Below are 23,766 nucleotides of genomic sequence, written 5' to 3'. Positions count from 1 at the left end.
AAAGGGGTATTTATACTGCATAAAAAATAACCCTCAGAAAGTCCTCTTGACTCTATTTGAAATCTCCCAATCACTGAAACTTTGTTTCGTTTATCTTCTCCCTTTTGGTCAAGAAGGCTTTCTCACTCCCATGATGCCAGGGCCAGGGTCATCCCCAGGAGTCATGTTCCACGATGACAGGGAGATTACACCCTGGGAGTCATGCCCTAAGTAGGGGGCGGGCAGTGAATTCACCTGCAGAGTTAGTTTAGAGAGGCCATAGCTAAACAGCTGTATTTTACCAGCAGGAGTTCCTCTGTTTGGATTTCTTTGTCAGATGAATCAATCCTTGTTGAAAATCCGGAGTATTTTCAAAATACATCCCAAAGACAGATTTAAAAAAAAAAGCTTTGTCTGTCTGTATCTGTGTACCAAAATGATCTAGACTAAAGAAGTTAGAATTTCCCATACAATTGAAGGATTGAGCAAAACTATCTGTAAGTAAAAAGTTAATTTGGGTTTATATATCCAGTGACTCTAAGACTGGCTCAGTTTTAGTTTGGGAATTTGTGGCTAAAAAGATGTTTTCAATATCAAAATCGATTTGGGCTGGACCGTAAGGAAATTGTGTGTCACTTCCCATATTAGTGTCAGATTTTAGAGGATCATCGTGGTCTGATGTCTAGCCTACAGATTACCTGATATATTTATTACAAGATATTTTCCAAAATCACCTTAAAAATCTATCATTTGGGTTGGATTGTCTCTTATGTTTGTGAAGGAAACATGCTATTCTATGCACAGAAGTTTATTTAATCTTAAATTTAAAGTCTTAGAGTCATTTCTGAGGTAACAATGCCATGAGTTACAGTCTCTGCTAGTAAAATATTGCTTTTGATATTATCTGTTAAAACACTGGATGATGAATGAAAATTATAAAATCCCATAATCACACATTACAGCTAGGTTTCTTAGTCCTCTGTCATCTGTATAATTCTCCATTTCACTGGTTTAAGTTTCTCTTGAGATTCCACCTGACTGGAAACTAGTATCTGTAAGAGCATCGGTTCAAGTAGATTCTAGTAAAGTTTCCCTAGAAACTGGGCAAAAATATTTGCATGTGCACACTAATGAAAAATACAACTTGAGAACTAAATAGCTAATCAGTTTGGGAATAAGTCCATATAGAGAAATGCAGGAAACCTCGTTGTGCAAAGGGTCTAAAGTTTTGTAAAGTGAAAGACATATCTATAAGGAAAGAAGAAATATTATTCTTTTGACTGTTTTTCCTAATTTTTGTGAACTATCAGGTGGACTCTTATCCATGTCCACTTGCACACCTGTACTGATTGACTCAATAGCATTAGGATTTTCAATTTTTGAAAGAGCTGGACTCTCCTTAAGACAGAAAGTGTTTGAAAGTAAGCCAGGGATCATTGCTGCTATTAACAAAAGAATTAAATGAACAGCTCCCATGGCAGTAACCTTTTCTTTTCTTTTCTTTTCTTTTTAACTACAAAGGCTGGACAGAGGAGTTGGTTGTTGAACCCACAATGGCATAGGAGTAAACTACATATTAGATAGTTTAACCAAAGCCCCTTCATCCTTTGGTAAATAAACCTCTAAATGTATCTTTAGAGGAATTACTGTAAAAGTCTGTTTTCTTATATTTGAATTGCAAGTATCTGTGAAAGAAACTACCACATTTATTTCTGAAGTATCTAATTCTTGAATGCTTGTTTTAAGGATTGGGTTATTGATTAGTGATTTAATAGTCTGTTTTGACAACTTCTGATTATGTTTGGAGTTTTTCATTTCATTTTATTTTTTTTAGATGGACCCATAATGTGTGGCCCTAATATAGTTTAACAGCACAAGGATAGCCACAGTGTACATTTTTAGGTTTGCCACAATCATCTCTTTGTCTTTTCAAGACTTCTTCAGTAACATATAAATTGATGTATTTATTACATTTATGCTTCTTATTGTAGCATACATTTTGTAAAGTGCTATTTTATGAGAAAAAAAGCTAAGACAACATACATTCAGGGTTTGGGGGGCCTTCTTTAATTGGACTGCAGTATAATTCCTCTACATTTTCAAATTGTTAGATTTGCTATACCATCCTGCAGATGCATGCTGAATGTGGGGTTGTTGGTCAGCATTTTGCCACAGCCATGTGTGGTACACAGGGTTTTGGCTTCCATGATCCAGGACAGATCTCTCACCACAAGCAGGATCAGCTCCATGCCTCATTGTTCCCTGACCCTAGTGGGCAGCAGTATCCCCCTCAAAGCTTCCAGGACAGCCTTAGGAATGCCCAAGGCCAGAGCATTCACAGCCACTTCCTTATCAGTCAATTTCACTCCAAGTAATAGGACTTGTATTTTTTTTTCTGACTACTTTTAAGATGTTCTCTTTATCTTTGTGTTTCATTCATTGTATGTTCCAAAGTATGTTTTTTTCTTTTTTATTTATCCTTGGATTTGTAAGGAGTTTTGAATCTATTGTTTGACATCTTCAACAATTTTGGAAAACTCTCACCTATTTTCTCTTCAAGTATTATTCTTGCCCTTCTTTCTCTACTTTCCTTTTGAAACTTCAAATAAATGAATTATTGACTTTCTTGCTGTATCTCCTGTATCTCTTACCCACATTTATATTTTTATCCTTTTACCCTTCCATGCTTTATTCTGAATGTTTTTTTCTTCTCTTTCTTCTAGTTGACTAATTTTCTCTTCAGCTGTGTTTAATCTGCTGTTGGGTTCATTAAAAAATTTTTTTTATTAATTAAAAAAAATTACAAGAAACACAAACATTCCCAACACATACATGCAGCAATTCACAATATCATCACATAGTTTCATATTCATCATCATGATCATTTCCCAGAACATTAGCATTAATTCAGAAAAATAAAGCAAACAGAAAAAAAAATTTTACATATCATTCCCCTTACCCCTCCCTTTCATTGATCACTAGCATTTCAAACTAAATTTATTTTAACATTTGTTCCCCCTATTATTTATTTTTATTCCATACATTCTACTCATCTGTTGACAAGGTAGATAAAAGGAGCATCAGACACAAGGTTTTCACAATCACACAGTCACATTGCAAAAGCTCTATCATTATACAATCATCTTCAAGAAACATGGCTACTGGAACACAGCTCTGTGTTTTCAGGCAGTTCCCTCCAGCCTCTCTATTACATCTTTGTTAACAAGGTGATATCTACTTAATGCATAAGAATAACCTCCAGGATAACCTCTCGACTCTGTTTGGAATCTCTCAGCCATTGACACTTTGTCTCATTTCACTCTTCCCCCTTTTGGTCGAGAAGGTTTTCTCAATCCCTTGATGCTGGGTCTCAGCTCATTCTAGAGCTTTTCTCAATCCCTTGATGCTGAATCTCAGCTCATTCTGGGATTTCTGTCCCATGTTGCCAGGAAGGTCCACACCCCTGGGAGTCATGTCCCATGTAGACAGGGGAGGGTGGTGAGTTTGCTTGCTGTGTTGGCTGGAGAGAGAGGCCACATCTGAGCAACAAAAGAGGTTCTCTTGGAGGTGACTTTAGGCCTAATTTTAAGTAGGCTTGACCTATCCCCTGTGGGGTTAAGTTTCATATGAACCAACCCCAAGACTGGGGGCTCAAACTATAGCTTTGGTTGCCCACACTGCTTGTGAGAATATCAAGAATTCAACTTGGGGAAGTTGAGTTTTCCCCCATTCTCACCATTCCCCGAAGGGAACTTTGCAAATACTTTTCCACTCACTGATCAAATCACTCTGGGATTCATCAGGGCATCACCTGGACAAACCAACAAAATCTCATGTCCTATACAAAGTTCTATGTACTTAAGGTGTTCAGCTATCTACATAAGTTATATGAGGAGATGCACTAGTCAAAGTATAAATTTGTACCAAATAAGCATTTTTTAATTTAGTCTCACACATTAGTTGAAATTTTAAAATATTAATTACTATCTATTTTCAGCACACTGCAGTAATGACATTCTTTTGTTCTTCCTCATGCAAAAACATTTTTTAAATTTGTACATTTAGTCACTATCATTATACACTCTAGGCATTCCTAGATTATACCATCTCAATCTTTATTGTCTATCTTTCTTTGTTACTTCATTTATGCCCCAGCCCTCCTCCCTCTATCATTCTCATATGCAGCTTCATTCAGTGTTTTAACATAATTATATTACAGTTAGGTAATTTTGTCCTCCATTTCTGAGTTTTTATATTCAGTCCTGTTGCACAATCTGTATTCCTTCAGCTCCAATTACCCAATATCTTACCCTATTTCTATCTCCTGATGGTCTCTGTTACCAAGGAAATATTCCAAGTTTATTCACTAATGTCAGTTCATATCAGTGAGACCATACAGTATTTGTCCTTTTGTTTCTGGCTAATCACACTCAGCATAATGTCCTTAAGGTCCATTCATGTTGTTACATACTTCATAACTTTATTCTGTCTTACAGCTGCATAATATTCCATCTTATTAAATGCTACAGTCAGTTTAGCCAACTGTCTGTTGATGGACATTTTGGGTGTTTCCATCTCTTGGTAAATGTTAATAATGCTGCTATAAACATTGGTGTGTAAGTGTCCATTTGTGTCCTTGGCCTCATGTCCTTTGAGTAGAGACAGCATATAGATGGGTCCTGTTTTTTAATCCATTCTGCCAGACTATGTGTTTTGATTGGAGAGTTTAATCCATCAACATTCAGTGTTATTACTGCATGGGTAGTACTTTCTTCTATTATTTTGCCTTCTGGATTTTATATGTTATATCTAATTTTCCTTCTTTTTACCTTTACTTATGTACTTAAGGTGTTCAACTATCTGCATAAGTTATATGAGGAGATGCACTAGTCAAAGTATAAATTTGTACCAAATAAGCATTTTTTAATTTAGTCTCACACATTAGTTGAAATTTTAAAATATTAATTACTATCTATTTTCAGCACACTGCAGTAATGACATTCTTTTGTTCTTCCTTTCTACATTCTGTAGAAAGTCTTCCTTTCTACATTCTTCTCCACACCTATCTGTCTCTAGTTCTCCCTTTAGTATTTCTTGAAGAGCTGGTCTCTTGGTCACAAATTCTCTCAGTGATTTTTTTGTCTGAAAATGTTTTAATTTCTCCCTCATTTTTGAAGGAAAATTTTGCTGGATATAGAATTCTTGGTTGGCAGTTTTTCTCTTTTAATAATTTAAATATGTCATCCCACTGTCTTCTCGCCTCCATGGTTTCTGCTGAGAGATCTGCACATAGTCTTATTGGGCTTCCCTTGTATGTGATGGATTGCTTTTCCCTTGCTGCTTTCAAGATCCTCTCTTTCCCTTTGACCCTGACATTCTGATTAGTAAATGTCTTGGAGTACATCTATTTGGATCTTTTCTCTTTGGGGTACGGTGTACTTCTTGGATCTGTAATTTTAAGTCTTTCATAAGAGTTGGGAAATTTTCAGTGATAATTTCCTCCATTAGTTTTTCTCCTCCTTTTCCCTTCTCTTCTCCTTCTGGGACACCCACAACACGTATATTTGTGCGCTTCATATTGTCTTTCAATTCCCTGAGTCCCTGCTCATATTTTTCCATTTTTCCCCTATTTTTCTTTTTCTTGCTGGATTTCAGATGTTCTGTCCTCCAGTTCACTAATCCTTTGTTCTGTCCCTCGAAATCTACTATTGTAGGTTTCCATTGTTTTTTTCATCTCTTCTACCTTGCGTTTCATTCCCATAAGTTCTGTGATTTGTTTTTTCAGACTTTCAATTTCTTCTTTTTGTTCATTACTTGCCTTCTTTATATCCTCCCTCAATTCATTAATTTGATTTTTGATGAGGTTTTCCATGTCTCTTCGTACATTCTGAATTAATTGTTTCAGCTCCTGTATGTCATTTGAATTGTTGGTTTGTTCCTTTGACTGGGCCATATCTTCAATTTTTCTAGTGTGACTTGTTATTTTTTGCTTGTGTCTAGGCATTTAATTACCTTAATTAGTTTATTCTGGAGATTGCTTTCACTTCTTCTACCTAGAATTTTCTTGCTGGATGAATTTGTTGTCTGTCTGTTCTTTGACATTCAGTTCAGCTTTATCTGGACCTCTAGCTTAAGTTCTGTTTAACAGAGGAGAATGTTTCAGTTCTTGTTTTCTTGTTTCTTGCCCTGCTTGTGTGGTGCCTTTCCCTGACACACACACACTTGGGGGGGGGGTGGTCTACTTAGATATTACAGACCCCAGCCAGATTTTCCCAGACCAAACTGGCCTCCTATTAGGAGGAAAGAGTCACCTGAGTCGGTTTTCCCTGAGGGTGAGACCCAGTAGGTTGAAAGACTTTCCTGTGAAGTCTCTGGGCTCTGTTTTTCTTATCCTGCCCAGTATGTGGTGCTTGCCTGCCTGCAGGTCCCACCAGCATAATATGATGTGGCACCTTTAACTTTGGCACACTCTCTCTGCTGGGGGCATGGTGGAGACAGATGAGAGGTTGTAGGCTGGTTTTAATGGCTTCAAATTACCAAGCCCTGGTGTCTGAATTCCTTGAGGGAGGGATTCCACCTGAGTTAGGCTACACCCCTCCCCTGGGGAAGGCACAGGCTCTAGACAAGCCCCCCAAAAAGCTCACTTCTTCCTATGCCTGGGGCAGTTGCAGCCTGAGAAGTCCTGCCGCTATATCCAAAGGCAGTTATGCCTTTGTAGAAACACATCCATAAACCTCTGTTTCCTTCTTTTTTTTCTCCCCTTTTTCTGTCAGCCCTGCCCCCTTGGCGCCGGGGCAAAAATGAGCAACCTCCACTTTGACCAGGTTCACCTAAGTTTGGGGCCTATTTTTAATAGTCAGAATTTGTTAATTAATTCCACAATTGGCGTTTGATTGTGCTCAGTCCCTGCTGCTGGTAAAGTCCTTTCCTTTCCCCTCTGGGAAGCAGCCTGTGGAGGAGGGGCACCGGCTGCCACAGCTTTGGGAACTCATGGTTCTGGGGGTGCTCACAGCTGGTCCAGCTGGTTCAGACTGGGGTACGCTGTGTGTCTGGTCACTGACGTGGCCCCAGGTGCTGTTCTGTACTGTTTCTGGTTATTTAGTAGTTGTTCTGGAGGACAAACTAAAATGTGCACATTGTTAAGCTGCCATCTTGACCCGGAAGTCTTGCTGTTGGGTTCTTAATATTGGTTTTCACATTTTTCATTTCTATAATTTGCACTTGGTAATTTTTAATATTCAGTTCTTATGAGAAATCTTTATTCTTGCTATGTAACTCATTAGATATGGTGAATATAGTTATTTTAAAGTTTTGTTTCTAACTCCGTTATCTTGATTCTACATGGTTTTATTTGCTTAAATATATTTCTATTTCTTCTCCCATGCATCTTTTCAGGTGTCTATTTCTCTCTTTTTTAAAAAAATTATGTGATGTTTTCTTCTCTGTGCCTGGTTCTTCTTCTTCTTCTTAATAGGCTTATGTTTTTAGAGCAGTTTTTGGTTTTCAGAAAATTTGTACAGAAAGTACAGAGAATTCCCATATATGCTTTCTTCATGTCCACTCCCCCTCTCCACATACTCGGTTCCTTCTACTGATAACATCATGCATTAGTGAGGTACATTGGTTACAATTGATGAACCACTTTTGATATGTTATTCTTAACTGAAGGCCATAGTTTACATTAGTATTCCTTTGTGTTTTACTGTTCAGTGTTCTATAACAAATGCATAATGTCATGTTTCCACCGTTACAGTATCACATGGTTCACAATAGTTTCACTGCACTAATGACCAGTGTTCCACTTGTCATCCTCCCACCCTTCCTCTGAATCCCTGGGATTAATTGACCTTTTTACTGCTTCTGTGTTTTTTTCTTTCCAGAATGTCATATAGTTGGAATCATACAGTATGTAACATTTTAAGACGGGCTTATTTCACTTAGCAATATGCATTTAAGATTTCTCTGTGTTTTTTTATGGCTTGTGAGCACATTTCTTTTTACCAATGAATAATATGTTGTATGGATGTACTACTGTTTCTCTATCCATTCACCTGTTGAAGGGCAGCTTGGTTGCTTCCAATTTTTGGCATTTATTAATAAAGTTGTTATAAACATTCATGTGCAGGTTTTTGGGTAGACATAAGTTTTCAATTCATTTGGGTAAATACCTAGGATTGTGATTGCTGGATAATATGGTAAGCCTAAATATAACTTTGCAAGAAACCGCCAAACTGTTTTCCAAAGTGTCTGTACCATTTTGTATTCCTATAAGCAAAGAAAGAGAGTTCCTTTGCACCATATCCTCATCAGCATTAAAAATTTTTTTTTGCCATTCTATTAGGTACCCAGTGACACTTCATTGTTGCTTTAATTTGTAATTCCCTAATTACAAACTAGGGAATTGAACTTCTTTTCATATGCCTATTTGCCATCTGTAGATCTTCTTCAGTGAGGTGTCCATTCAGATATTTTGCCAATTTCTTGACTGAGTGGTGTGTTACTGTTGAGTTTTAAGAGTTCTTAGTATATTTGAATACAAATTCTTTATCAGATACATGTTTTGCAAATATTTTCTCCCAGTCTATGGCTTGTCTTTTTTTTATTGATATATACATTTTTTTTTTTACTCATCTATCCATACACTGGATAAAAGGAGCATCAGAAACAAGGTTTTCACAATCACACAGTCACATTGTAAAAGCTATATTGTTATACAATTGTCTTCAAGAATCAAGGCTACTGGAACACAGCTCAGCAGTTTCAGGTTCTTTCCTCTAGCCACTCCAATACACCATAAACTAAAAAGGGATATCTATATAATGTATAAGAATAACCTGCAGGATAACCTCTTGACTCTATTTGAAACCTCTCAGCTACTGAAACTTTGTCTCATTTCTTTCTTCCCCCCTTTGGTCAAGAAGACTTTCTCAGTCTCTTGATGTTGGGTCCCAGCTCATCCTGGGATTTCTGTTGCATGTTGCCAGGGAGATTTACACCCCTAGGAATCATGTCTGTGACCTTTTAACAGTGTCTTTCACAGAGTAAACATTTCTAATTTTAGTTAAGTCTAATATCAATTTTTTTTTCTTTCATGGCTGTACTTTTAGTGTTGTATCTAGAAAATTATCATTAAACCCCATGTCAACTAGTGTTTTAGTTCTCTAATTGCTAAAACAAATACTGTACAATGGGTTGGCTTAAACAATGAGAATTTTTGGGGTCACAGTTTTGAGGTTGGTAGTAGTCCAAAATAGAGACATCAGCAAGATAATGCTTTCTCCCCAAAGACAGTGGCATTCTGAGACTGGCTGCTGGTATCCCTAGTCCTTGACTTTTCTGCTATATGGTGATGCATAGGGAGATGTCTTCTTCTTTCTCCTCTGGACTCAATTGACTCTCAATTTCTTCCCCTGTGGCTTTCTGTCTCTGCCTGATTTTCACCCTTTTATATATGACTTCAGTAATCTGGATTAAAGCCTGACCGGATTCAGATGACCCCCACCTTAGCTGAAAAAACATCTTGAAGAGATGCTGTTACAGTGGGTCACACCTACCAGAACGTGGACCAAGACCCGGAATGTATCCAAGCTGTTGGATTTTCTCCTGATATCTTCTGAAGTTCTATAGTTTCACAGTTTACATGTAGATCTGTGATCCATTTTGAGTTATTTTTATGAAAGCTATGAGATCTGTGTCAGATTCTTTTTTTTTTTTGTATGTGTATGTCTAATTGTTTCAGAACCATTTGTTGGATAGACTATTAGCTCTTCATTCAGTTGCCTTTGCTCCTCTGACAACTTACTGTATGTGTGTGGACCTATTTCTGGGTTCTTACTGTGTTTCATTTTATTTTTTTATTCTGTCACCAATAACACATTGTATTGATCTTATAGTTTTGTAGTGAGTCTTAAAATCAGGTAGCATAAGCTCTCTGACTTTGTTCTTCTGTATTGTGTTGGCTATTTTGGGTGTTTTGTATTTTCCACATAAACTTTACAAACATTTAGTTGATATCCACAAAATAACTGGCTGGCATTTTTATTGGGATTGCATTAGATCTATAGATTGTTTGGAAGACTTGATATCCTAATATTATTGAGTCTTTCTATCTATGAACAAAGAATATTTCTCCATTTATTTAGAATTTCTATGTTTTCTTTCATCAGAGTGGCTACCCTTTAGTTATTATTTGTTGGTAAGATTACCCATTCTCTCATTGAATTGCCTTAGCATCTCTCTTAGTTTGCAGGGCTGCTATGACAAATACCACACAGTGGGTTGTCTTAAACAAGAAGAATTTATTGGCCTATGTACAGTTTTGAAGGCTAAATGTTCAGTATCAAGGCATTGGCAAGGCAATACTTTCTCCTCAAAGTCTGTAGTATTCTGGATCTGGCTGCTGGCAGTCCATGTAGTTCTTTGACTTGCATCTTTGCCTCCCATCATTTGGTTGTCTCTTTTTCCTTTTGTCTTCCCTTCCACTCTCTGCTGACTTCCAGTTTCTGGCTCTTCCCTCTCTCTTTCTCTGGCTGTGTCTGGATTTCCTATGTTTATAAAACTCTCTAGTAATAGATATGAAGGTCAAATCTGATTCACTTGGGCCACAAGTGAATTGTGTTTTACTAAAAACACAATTTCAAAAGGTCCTATTGTCAAAAATCAACCAGCCCTATATGTGTGGATCTATTTCTGGCCTCTATTCTGTTCCATTAATCTTTTTTTTTTCTATCTTTATGCTAGTGTCTTGATAAATGGAAACTTGGTAAGTCTTCAAATCAGAAAAAGAATGTAGTTCTCTTTATAAGTTATTTTGGCTATTCTAGATCTTTTGCATTTCCGTGTATATTTTTCTTAACAGTTTTAAATTGTGAAATATAACACATATACAAAAACAATAAATTTCAAAATACATTGTAAACAGAGTTCAGAGATTGGTATGGGTTACAATTACACAATTTTAGGTTTTTACTTCTAGCTGCTCCAAGACACTGGAGACTAAAAGAAATATTGATATAATGATTCAGCAGCCATGCTCATTTGTTAAACCCTATTTTCTCTATTATAACTCCTGCTTCTCCTTTGATCTTTCTCCCAATCTTTAGGGGTATTTTTTAACTTTTTAAATTGTATAATATAACATATATACAAAACAAAGAAATAAAAAAGCAATAGTTTTCAAAGTACTCTTCAAAAAGTGGTTATAGGATAGATCCCAGAGTTTGTCATGGGCTACCATACAATCCTCTCATATTTTTCCTTCTAGCTGCTCCAGAATATAGGAGGCTAGAGGGCTTAAATACTTTTTTTTATCATCACAATTGACTTTTTTCCCTTCTTTTTTTTGTAAGTAATAACATATATACAAAAAAGCTATAAATTTCCAAGCACAGCACCACAATTAGTTGTAGAACATATTTCAGACTTTGACATGGGTTACAATTCCACAATTTTAGGTTTTTACTTCTAGCTGCTCTAAATCTTTAGGAGTATTTTGACTATGCCCATTGTAACTTTTTCATGTTGGAAAGGGTTGTCAATAATATGGGATGGGGGATGGAACTAGTTGATGTTCTGGAGAGGCTGGCCTCTCTGGGTTTCAAGACTTATCTGGCTTAGAAACCCATCTGGAGGTTGTAGGTTTCTGGAAAGTAATCATGATCCATGAAACTTTTGTAGACTCTCAGATAGAGTCCTAGGTGTTCTTTAGGGTTGGCAGGAATGGTTTTGGTTGGGGTTTTGCAAACCATGGTAAATAGCAATATAGATATTGCTATATATATATATACAGCTTGCATAAGCGTAGCGTCCAGAATAGACTCCCAACTCTATTTGTACCCTCTCAGCCACTTATAACTTATTTTGTTACAATTCTCTTCCTCCATTTAGTCAGGCAGGCATTGTCAATTCCACGGACCAGGGCCAGGCTCATCCCTGAGATTCATATCCCATGTTTCCAGGGAGAATTTCACGCCTGTATGTCATGACCCACATAGGGGGAAGGGTAATGATTTTACATGCAGAGTTGGGCTTAGAGAGAGAGAGAAGCCACATCTAAGCAACAAAAGAAGTCCTCTGGAAGTAACTCTTAGGATAAGTATAGGGTATCTTAGCTTCTCTTCTACATAAATAAGCTACACAAAAGCAAGCTTCAAGATCAAGGGCTTGGCCTATTGACTTGGGAGTCCCTAATGCTTGAAACAGTGTCAAGCCTTTATTCCCACTCTGGGATCCATGTGTTTGGGTTTTTTAATGATCTGTCTAGTCAGATTAAGCTAGATTATGTAACAGAAAATTTAGCTTTAGAGAAAATAAACCACTCTTCACTTGGTCTCTTTGTGTGAGTTCTAAACTACAGGTAATGTCCTCCTTACCCCTGTATTCTTATTTACCTTAGTCCCAACCCAATTAGCTTCATTCTTATCTCTAATTGAAACCTGATATCTTTTTTCAGTTTCTTTAACAGTTGTTGTATGTAACAATGCTGACCTTCAGACCTACAGAACTCCTACTCTGAGTCTTAGCTATCACACAGTTTCCCAAAGTTCCAAGGAAATGACATGTTATACATATATAGCACAGCCTTTCAAATCTAGAGATAGCAATTACAGCTCCAGACTGAATGTGACTGTTATAAGAGCTTATAACCTAGGCTCAATTTTCTTAGAATTATTTTCTAAAAGGAACCATACAATATTTGCTGTTTTGTTTCTGGTTTATTTTGCATCACATAGTGTCCCCCAGGTTCATTCATATCATTTTATGCCTCATGACTTTGTTCCTTTCTGTAGTTGTGCAGTGTTCAATCATATGTATACATCATAGTTTTCACCATTCTACTTCTCACTCAGTGTATCCTTCAGCCACTTCCATCCGTTGGGCATTATGTGGTGTCCAAAGTCAACACTCCATGCTCACATTACCTTCATTTAGTTGTATAATCATGCACACTGTCAATTTTACACAATTTTCATTGCCGCAGAAGAAAAATAACCGATAAACACACTCTCACCTGGTAGAAAATCCAAACCTCCCCTTAACTCTTGTCCTTCCCACCCCCCACCCAATTATTTACCCCTGGTATTGCTGTGATACTGTTAATGTTTTCCTGTTAAACAGAACCTTTAGCAAACAATAGAAGTTTTCCTCCTAAGCCCTGATATTATTTACTCTTTGTACAAGATTCACACCTTTAAAGTGGCATATGCTAGGACTTATTTATATTTGTAGTGTTAATCAGAGGGATACATAGATCTATACAACCCCTGTCAATCATATTTACCTTCAATATGGCAATATTACTTATAGACCCACTAATGAACTGGCTTCACTTCTATCCATTCTCTTACATTTAAGTTCAATCTGATTAGCTAACCATTCACCTATCCTTGCTCCCATGCATAGCTATGTCCCCTATATTGTATATTATAAGCCTCTGAGTTTAGCTTTACCAAGGTCATAAAAACAAAATCATACAGTATCTATCCTTTCACATTTGGCTTATTTCACTCAGCATATGTCCTCAAGGTTCATCCATGTTATCATATGCTTCAGAACTTCATATAATCTTACTGCTGCATAATATTCCATTATATGTATATACCACGTTTTGTTTATCCATTCATCTGTTGATGGGCACTTGGATTGTTTTCATCTATTGGCAATTATGAATAATGCTTCTATGAACATCAGTGTGCAAATGTCTGTTAGTGCTACTGCTTTCAGCTCTTCTGGGTATATATTGAGTAGTGGTATCGCCAGGTCATAGGGCAACTCAGTATTTAGTTTTCTAAGGAAATGCCAAACTTTCTTCTATAGCAGTTGTACCATTATACATTCCCACCAGCAGTGCATAAGTGTTCCAGTTTCTCCACATCCTCTCCAGAATTGGTTACCTGTTTTTTTCATAGTAGCCATTCTTATGGATGTGAGGTTATATCTCACTGTAGTATTGATCTGCAACTCCCTTATAGCTAGTGAAAATGTGTATCGTTTCTTGTGCTTTTTAGCCATCTGTATTTGCTCTTTGGAAAAATGCCTATTCATATCTTTACTCATTTTATAATTGGGTTGCTTGTTCTTTTGTTATTGAGTTGTATGTTTTCTTTATGTATATAGGATATCGAACCTTTATCTGATACATGATTTCCAAATAATTTCTTCCATTCAGTTGGCTGCCTTTTCACCATTTTGACAAAATCTTTTGCGGCACAGAAGAATTTAATTTTGAGGAGTCCCCATTTATATATATATTTTCTTTTGTTGTTTGTGCTTTGGGTGTAAAGCTTAAGAAGCTACCTTACTACGTGTGCTGGTTTGAAAGGATGTATGTACCCTAAAAAAGCCATGTTTTAATCCTAATCCCATTTTGTAAAGGCAGCTGTTTCTTCTAATCCCTATTCAGTACTGTATGTTTGAATTTGTAATTAGATCATCACCCTGGAGATGTGACTTGATCAAGAGTGGTTGTTAAGAGCTGGATTAGGTGGAGATGTGTCTGCACCCATTTGGGTGGGTCTTGATTAGTTTACTGGAAACCTATAAAAGAGGAAACATTTTGGAGAAAGCGGGAAATTCCAAGAGAGCTGAACAACATAGCCATAAGAAGCAGAGAGTCCACCAGCCAGCGACCTTTGGAAATGAAGAAGGAAAACACCTCCCCAGGAGCTTTGGAAAGGGAAGCCAGGAGAGAAATCTAGCATATGATGCCATGTTCACCACGTGCCTTTCCATATGAGAGAGAAGCCCTGACCCTGTTCACCATGTGCCTTCTCACTTAAGAGAGAAACCTTGAACTGAACTTCATCGGCCTTGTTGAATCAAGGTATCTTTCCCTGGATGCCTTAGATTAGACATTTCTATAGACTGTTTTAATTGGGACATTTTCTTGGCCTTAGAACTGTAAACTAGCAACTTATTAAATTCCCCTTTTTAAAAGCCATTCCATCTCTGGTATATTGCCTTCCAGCAGCTAGCAAACTTGAAGACCAAACTAGGTCTTTAAGCTGTTTCCTTCTATTTTCTTCCAGGAGTTTTATGGTACTGACTCTTAACATTTAGGTCTTTGATCCACTTTGAGTTAATTTTTGTATAAGGTGTAAAGTAATAGTCTTCTTTCGTTATTTTGGCTATTGATACCCAGTTCTCCTATGCCCATTTGTTGGAAAGACTGTTTTGTCCCAGTTCAGTGCCTTTTTGGGTCTTGACGAAGATCAGTGGTTCATAGATTTGGTAGTCTATTTCCACACTCTTGATTCAATTCCATTGGTTAATACTATCTTTGTGCCAGTACCATGCTGTTTTGACCATTGTGGCTTTATAATAAGCTTTAAATTCAGGAACTGTTAATCCTCCCACTTTTTTCTTCTTCTTCTTCTTTTTTTTTTTGCATAGGCAGGAACCGGGAATCGAACCTGGGTCTCCGGCATGGCAGGCAAGAATTCTGCCACAGAGCCACTGTTGCACCGCCCTTGTTCTTCTTTTTAAGGATGTTTTTAGGTATTTGAGGTCTTTCCCTTCCAAACTAATTTGATAACTAGCTTTTCCAAGTCTTCAAAATAGGTTCTTGGAATTGTGATTGGTACTGCATTGAATCTGTAGACCAATTTGAGTAGAACTGACATCTTAACAACATTCAATTTTCCTTTCCATGAGCAGGGAATATCTTTCCACATATGCAGACCTTCTTTGATATCTTTTAGCAATGTTATATAGTTTTCTGTGTACAAGTTCTTTATATCCCTGATTAAGTTTATTCCTAGATACTTGATTCTTTTAGTTGCTATTTTGAATGGAATTTTCCCCTTGTCTCCTCAGTTAGGTCATTTCTTGTGTATAGAAAAATTACTGATTTTTGCACATTAATCTCCATCACTTTGCTGAATTTGTTTATTAGCTCAAGAAGCTTTATTGTAGATTTCTCAGGATTTTCCAAGTATAGTATCATGTCATCTGCAAATAATGAAAGTTTTACTTCTTCCTTTCCAATTTGGATGCTTTTTATTTCTTTTTCCTGCCTTATTGCTCTAGCTAGAACTTCATTTACAGTGTTGAATACCAGTGGTGACAAAGGGCATCCTTGTCTTGTTCGTGATCTTAGGGGGAAGGCTTTCAGTCTCTCACCATTGAATATGATGCTGGCTTTGGGTTTTTCATTTATGCCTTTTGTTATATTGAGGAAATTACCTTTGATTCCTACCTTTTGAAGTTTTTTTTAATCAGAAAAAGGGTGTTGAATTTTGTTGAATGCTTTTTCAGCGTCAATTGAAATGATCATGTGGTTTTTCCCTTTCAGTTTGTTAATGTGCTGTATTACATTGATTGATTTTCTTGTGCTGAACCACCCTTGTATTCCTGGTATAAACCCCACTTGGTTGTGGTGCATAATACTTTTAATGTGTCATTGGATTCAATTTGCTTGTATTTCATTGAGAATTTTTGCATCTATGTTCATTAGGGAGATTGACCTGTAGTTTTCCTTTCTTATAGCATCTTTACCTGGTTTTGGTACCAGAGTGATGTTAGCTTCATAAAATGAGTTAGGTAGTGTTCCTCTTTCCTCAATTTTTTGGAAAAGTTTGAGCAGGATTGGTGTTAGTTCTTTTTGGAATGTTTGATAAAATTCCCCTGTGAAACCATCTGGCCCTGGGCTTTTCTTTGTAGGAAGATTTTCGATGACTGATTGAATCTCTTTACTTGCAATTGGTTTGTTGAGATCTTCTGTTTCTTCTTGAGTCAGTATAGATAGTTCATGTGTTTCTAAGAATAATAGTAATAACCCATAGTAATAACCCCCTTCTTATTTCTGATTTTAGTTATTTGTATCCTCTCCTCCCCCTTTTTTTGTCTGCCTAGCTAGCTGTCTATCAATTTTATTGATTTTCTCAAAGAACCAACTTTTGGTTTTATTAATTCTTTCTACTCTTCTTTTGTTCTCCAATTCATTTAATTCTGCTTTAATCTCTGTTATTTCTGTTCTTCTATTTGCTTTGGGGTTAGTTTGCTGTTCTTTTTCAACTTCCTCCAGGGGAGCGGTTAAGTCCTTGATACTTGCTTTTGTTTTCTTTTTTTAATATAAGCATTTAAGGCAATAAAATTCCCTCTCGGCACTGCCTTTGCCATATCCCGTAAGTTCTAATATGTTGTACTCTTATTTTCATTCATCTTTAGATAGCTACCAGTTTCTCTAGCAAGTTCTTCTTTGACCCACTCATTGTTTAATAGTGCATTATTTAATCTCCATATATTTGTTAAAGTTCTGGTTCTTTGGTAGTTATCGATTTCCAGCTTCATTCCACTGAGATCAGAGAAAGTGGGGTTTTGAATAATTTCAATTTCATAAAGTTTATAAAGATCTTTTTTGTGCGCTAGTATATGATCTATCCTGGAGAATGTTCCATGAGCACTAGAGAAAAATGTATATTCTGGTGTTTGGGGATGTAATGATCTATATATGCCTATTAGGTCTAATTCACTTATCAAATTGCTTAACTTCTTTAAGTTCTTGTTGATCCTCTGTCTCATTGCTCTGTCTATAGAGGAGAGTGGTGTCTTGAGGCTCCAAGTATTATTGTTGAAACATCTATCACCCCCTTCAGTTTTGCTAATTTTTGCCTCATATACTTTGGAGTGCCTTGATTGCGAGCACAGACATTTATGATTGCTATTTCTTCTTGGTGAATTGTTCCTTTTATTAATATGTAGTGTCCTTCTTTTTGCTTTATGATGTCTTTATGTTTGAAGTCTATTTTTTTTTCTGGTATTAATGTAGCTACTGCTTTTTGTTGTTGTTGGTTTCTACTTGCACGGAACATCTTTTTCCATCCTTTCATTTTCTTCTTTTTTATTTTGTATGCTGTTTTTCCATGTGACTATCCTGTTATTGCAGCAGCATTTTTTTAAATTTCATTTTTTGATGAGGAGAAGTGCATGGGCTGGGTATTGAACCCACACTTCCCACACAGCAGGCGAGAATTCTACCACTGAACTACCCTTGCATCCCCCAATCTTTCACTTTTAATCTATTTGTATCCTTGGGGTCTAAAATGAGTCTTTTTATGCTACATATAGATGGATCATGTTTCTTAATCTATTCTGCCAAACTATATCTTTTTATTGGTGAGTTTAGTCCGTTAACATTCAAAGTTATTATTTTAAAAGCAGTTCTTTAATCTACCATCTTATCCTTTGGTTTTTATTTGTCAGATCTATATATTCTTTTCCATTTTTCTCTTTTTATTCTGTAGGTTACCCTTACTGGTATTCTTAAATTCTTTGCCCTCTTCCAGACCTCCCTCTCCTGTCTTTTATTTCAGCCAACAGATCTCCTTTTATTCTTGTAGGGCCAGTCTCTTGTTCACATGTTCTCTGAGCCTTTGTCTCTCTGTGATAATCTTAATGTTTTCCTCAGTTTTGAAGGACAATTTGGCTGGATACAGAAGTCTCGGCTGGAAGTTGTTCTCTTTCAGAATCTTAAATATATCATACCACTGCCTTCTTGCCTTCACAGTGCCAGTTGAGTAGTCTGAACTCAGTCTTATGTGGTTTCCCTTGTATGTAGTAGATTGTTTTTCTCTTGCCGCTTTTGGAATTTTCTGCTTCTCTTCAACATTTGACAGACTGATTTGTTTGTATCTTGGAGTAGGCCTATTTAGATTTATTCTGTTTGGAGTTTGTTGGGATTCTTTGATTTACATATTTATGTCTTTTATAAAGGTTTGGAGTTTTCCCCATTATATCCTCCACTAATCTTGCTAGCCCTTTAATCTTCTCCTCTCCTTCTGGGGCATTGATGATTCTTTTATTTGTGTGCTTTGTTGTGTTCATCATTTCCCTGAGATCCAATTCACATTTTTCCATCTTTTTTGTCATTTGTTTTTTTGTGTGTTCAGAATCAGTTGTCCTGTCCTCTAGTTTGCTTATTCTTTCTTCTGCCTCTTCAAATCTGCTGTTGTGTTTGTCTAGTATATTTTTCATTTGGTCTACAGCATCTTTAATCTCTGTGATATCTGCTATTTTTCTATTTATTCTTTCAGATTCCTGTTTATGCTCTTCTAGTGTCTTCTTAATCTCCTTTATGTCATTAGCCATCCCACTGATTTTATTTGGTAAAGTTATATGAATATCCTTGATTAGTGGTTCTAAAGTCTGTGTCTTCTCCGGTGTTTTAATTTGGTCATTAGACTGGACTGTATCTGTCTGCATCTTCATATGGCTAATGATCTTCTTTTGTCTTTGAGGCATGTAGATATCTTGATAAGGTTACTTTAGGTGTTGATTTCCTTCAGTACTCTAAAGCTTTGTATTTGTGGGATGGGTATGGAGCAGGAGGATGTGGGGCATGGGGTAGGGCATGACAATTGGTGACAGGTTGCAGTGCATGGGTCAGGAACTCCATGCTGGTGTTTCCTTGTCCCTGTCTCCCTGTCCCTGCATTCCTGATGGCTCCAGGCCTCCATCTGGAAATGGATGTGCTAGGCTGTTTACACTAGCTGGCTGGTCTCTAGTTTTCTGCATCTCAATTCTTCTGCTTTTTCAACCATGGCCTCCTGTGTGGTGTAGATGACCCTCCCAGGTCACTTACACCCTAGAATTGCTCTCCTCATCTTTTTTCTGTCCCTTCTCTAGCTGTTCTTTGGAGCAGGGGTGAACTCAACCTAGCCTATTCTGCCATCTTCCTGGAAATCTCTGCTATACATTTAAAAGAATGTTTTTACTTTTATTCAATATGTCTAAGTATTCTGTGGTAAAAGCACTTCTGGGTTATTTAGTATTCTATATCCCCAGAAATTAAAGTCTGTTTACTTGTTTATTGATTATGAACTCCCTGAAGGCAGGGTCCAAGCCCACCTAGTTCTCCATTGCATCCTCAACACTTAGGTACACACTAGACACTTAATACTTCTTTGTGGAATGAATGAGATGTTGAAATGCTGTTCATTAAAGCTTTATTTATAATAGTGAAAACTGGAATGAGCCTAAATCTAGTAATAGGAGAGTAGTTAAATAAATTGTTCATTTACTTAACAGCAAAGGGCAATTTTACTCATGTAGTATTTTTTCAACCAGAAAATAATGCTTGGGAGGGCTGTATAAGACTGTAAAATATTAAAGATGAAATTTTAAGTGAAAAAATCAGTAGGATTCAATCTTGAATTTACACTATAATAACTTGAAAATATGCATAGTAGAAAAATACTGAATAGTGAATACCAAAATGCTAATAGTAGCTTATGTGGTTTTATAACCTATAGTGTGGTTTTATTACAAAAACATTAAAAAGAAAAAAAGTATATTAGTATCTGTAAAAGCTTTTAGATTGAAATATACTGAAAAGTTGACAAAACATAAGAATTCCAGAATTAGTTTTATTATTAAAATGTTTTCAGACTGCTATATGAAAACACAGAAAAAGATCTTTCTGATACTCAGCGACACCTTGCTAAGAAAAAATATGAGCTACAGCTTACTCAGGAGAAAATTATGTGCTTGGATGAAAAAATTGGTGAGTTTTTTCCTGATATTATTTTAGTATTTTTAAAAATCTGGCAGAAAAATATGTTTTCTTCTTTTCAGTTATATCATAGATAAAATTGGAAATGGACCCTAATATTATTAAAATCATAGCAAATCCATTTTTCTTTGATAATACAAAAATTTTACTTAAATTTAGGACCATAATACTAAGGTATAACTTAAAATTTTCAGTGAAGAAATAGCTAAACAAAGCAGCAACACTTAGAAAACTTATGATGATTGCTTTTAAATTACAAGATTTTGCATAATATCATGGCTTGTCTATATTTGTTGTAATGAAGCATAGTGCATATTTATTAATTTTGGTGGAAAGTACATATATTTGGCTATATCTATGATATTACTTGGGTTTGTAGAAAAATTATTTTTATGAAGTCTATAAAGTTATAAAAGTGATCCGATTTCTATGGAAATATGATCAGAACTTAATTTTTTTGTAACTATAAGGTAAAATTTTGGTCAGGACTATAAAACAGCCTATTTAGAAACTGGGGGAATATTTTTAACATTTGCCATTATGTAGTTTAAAAATGGGATGGGCCACGTTGGCTTAGCAGGCAGAATTCTTGCCTGCCATGCCAGAGACCCGGGTTCAATTCCCGGTGCCTGCCCATGCAAAAAAAAAAAAAAATGTCTGACATGAATAACTAGGTAGGTGGAGGTACTATTTACTGGGACAGGAAATATTGAAAGAGGAATATATAAGGGGAATATTGAAGGAGAATTCATATTTGATTATTTTCAGTCCAAGTAAAAATGTAAGGTAAGCAGTTGAATATATACGTTTGACTCTTAGAAAAGAAATCTAAGCTAAAGACATATATTTGCAATACATCAGCATAAAATAGTATTTAAAAACCATGAAATCACCTATGGATAATAAAGAAATGAGAAGGGCACCTAAAACTGAGAAAGAAGAAGTCAAAGAAGTAGGAAGAAAAGGCAAGAGAGAAAAGTGTTTTTAAAAGGAGGCTGTGATCAATTGTTAGATATTTTTAAGAAATGAAATAAGATAAGGATTAAAAAAATGTTGATTGGCTTGGCACATTGGACACTTTGGTAACACTGACAAAAAAAGTTTAGAGTGTTGGAGATGGAAAATAGAGTTGGTAGAGGAATGAATGGGAAGTGAAGAAGTAGAGATAGTAAAGAGGAAAAAAGTCTCATAAAAGGTCATTAAAGGGATTCCTGGTCCATGCATCTCCCCCCCAAAACAAACAAACAAACAAACAAGCAAAACAAACAAACATAAATTCAACAAATGGTACTGGAATAACAAGATACTCACAGGTAAAAATAATGAAATGTGACCCTGCCATAAAGCATACACAAAAAAATGTGTTAAAGGTAGCATAAAAATAGGATAGTAGCTTGAGTGGGATGTGAAATACAGGATTTTTTTTTAAAGCTAGAAGATGGTAGTGGTTTTTAAAAACTTTTTAAAAAAATACCAATATGAATGAACTCAGATATCAAACAAAACAAAATAAATGAAATATGGGGCTTGCCCTAAACCCATTACTGCCTGGAAAAGGAACATGATGCATTCTCAAGTGCTAAACAAAGCAGCAACACTTAGAAAACTTATGATGATTGCGTTTAAATTACAAGATTTTGCAAAATATCATGGCTTGTATATATTTGTTGTAATGAAGCATAGTACATATTTATTAATTTTGGTGGAAAGTACATATATTTGGCTATATCTATGATATTACTTGGGTTTGTAGAAAAATTATAAGTGTTATATAGATTATGCTTTTGACATATGATATTGTGGTATTACCTCCCTTAACACCGAATGGATGGCTTTTGGCAGTGATTAACCTAGCAGGATTAGCCTAGAAGTCTGCTACCACAGAGATCCCTTTGTAGAGCTCTAGACCAGTGGTTCTCAGACTTCATGGGTATTAGAATCACTTGATGTAGGTGCTGGTTAAACACAAATTGCTGAGCACACCCCCAGAATTTCTGATTCTGTAGGGCTGGCTTGGGCTTAAGAATTTGCCTTTCTAGCATGTTCCCAGATGATGATGGTGCTGATGAGGGAACCACACTGAAAATCAGTGTTCTGTACCATTCATCAGGGCTTCAAAATTGACCCTGGCTTGCCAGCATTCTCACAGATTGAATCAGACTTCCTAGAATGATTTTTGTTTTTTGAAAGAATTTTTATAATACTATGTTAGAAAAATCAGAATATTAAAAGACATTTGACTGTTAAGATGACTTAAACATATATTTTACTAAGATGTGTTAATTATCAACTTGATGTAAACTAGTGATTCTAGGTTGGGGGTAGGAAGGGGAGTCTGGGGTTGGGGTAGTGGAAGGCCACAGGTGGTTTTAATAGTCTATCTGCTTCATCCACATCCCTCTTCTATCTCAGCACACATATAACTCTACTTTGGGACCTTTATGTAGAGTTTTCCTTTGATTGTGCTTTTAAATTTATAAGCATTTAGAATTTCATGATTCATCTTAGTTTTTAATCACTAATGACAAAAACCATTTTTATTGGAGATACAGTACTTTTATTTTTAGTTATTGAATATAGGAGAATTTACTTGGAAAAGTATTTCAATCTGCTTGAATTGGAAAATTCTTTTATGTTGATTAAAACTATGCCTTCATAATTACATATTTAGATAATTTTACAAGGCAAAGTATTGCCCAGCGAGAAGAAATCAGCATTCTTGGTGCAACACTCAATGATCTGGCTAAAGAAAAGGAATGTCTGCAAGCCTGTTTGGATAAAAAATCTGAGAATATTGCATCCCTTGGAGAGAGTTTGGCAATGAAAGTATGTTTTGAGAACTGTGGTTAAAAAGAAATGTTGGAACTTGAACCTGAATAAAATAATAGGATTTCTCAAAGTTTTTCTAGAGATCCTAAATTTTAAAATCAGATTTTGAAATATTTTAAGATAGTCTTTGTAAGTATGATATCAAATCCACTAGCTGATATTTTGAAGTTGATTTTTCTATCATCAGCTTATGATTAACATTCAGTGATAATAAGTAATTCAAGTATCAAAATTTGAAGCATGACAATAATGTAGTGAGACCACTACAATTCCTAAACTCTTTCCACAAATGAATAAGCAAAGGCAGCATCATTGGAATAAGATCTTCCCCTTTTCTAAGGAAATATAATTTATTTATTTAACCACCCATCCATTCATTCATTCAACAAACATTTATTGACAGTCTACTGAGAGGTATTAACATAGAAACTGAGGATAAGTGGGCTTAC

General features: G+C 36.0%; 1 protein-coding gene across 7 annotated transcripts in view; it reads left to right on the top strand.

Moving 5' to 3' along the window:
* Positions 1-23,766, top strand: part of TSGA10 (testis specific 10) — a 179,840-nt gene that overhangs the window by 106,250 nt on the left and 49,824 nt on the right. For all 7 annotated transcript variants that reach the window (XM_077133845.1, XM_077133841.1, XM_077133843.1 and 4 more), the window contains 2 exons: positions 20,364-20,479; positions 23,160-23,314. In XM_077133845.1, coding sequence (XP_076989960.1) covers positions 20,364-20,479; positions 23,160-23,314 — 271 coding nt within the window. The remainder of the gene's footprint in view (positions 1-20,363; positions 20,480-23,159; positions 23,315-23,766) is intronic.

This window comes from Tamandua tetradactyla, chromosome 17 (assembly GCF_023851605.1).
Source record: "Tamandua tetradactyla isolate mTamTet1 chromosome 17, mTamTet1.pri, whole genome shotgun sequence".
NCBI classification, from domain to species: Eukaryota; Metazoa; Chordata; class Mammalia; order Pilosa; family Myrmecophagidae; genus Tamandua; species Tamandua tetradactyla.
Note: the sequence above shows the minus strand (reverse complement) of the source record. Positions and strands in the feature narration are given on the sequence as shown.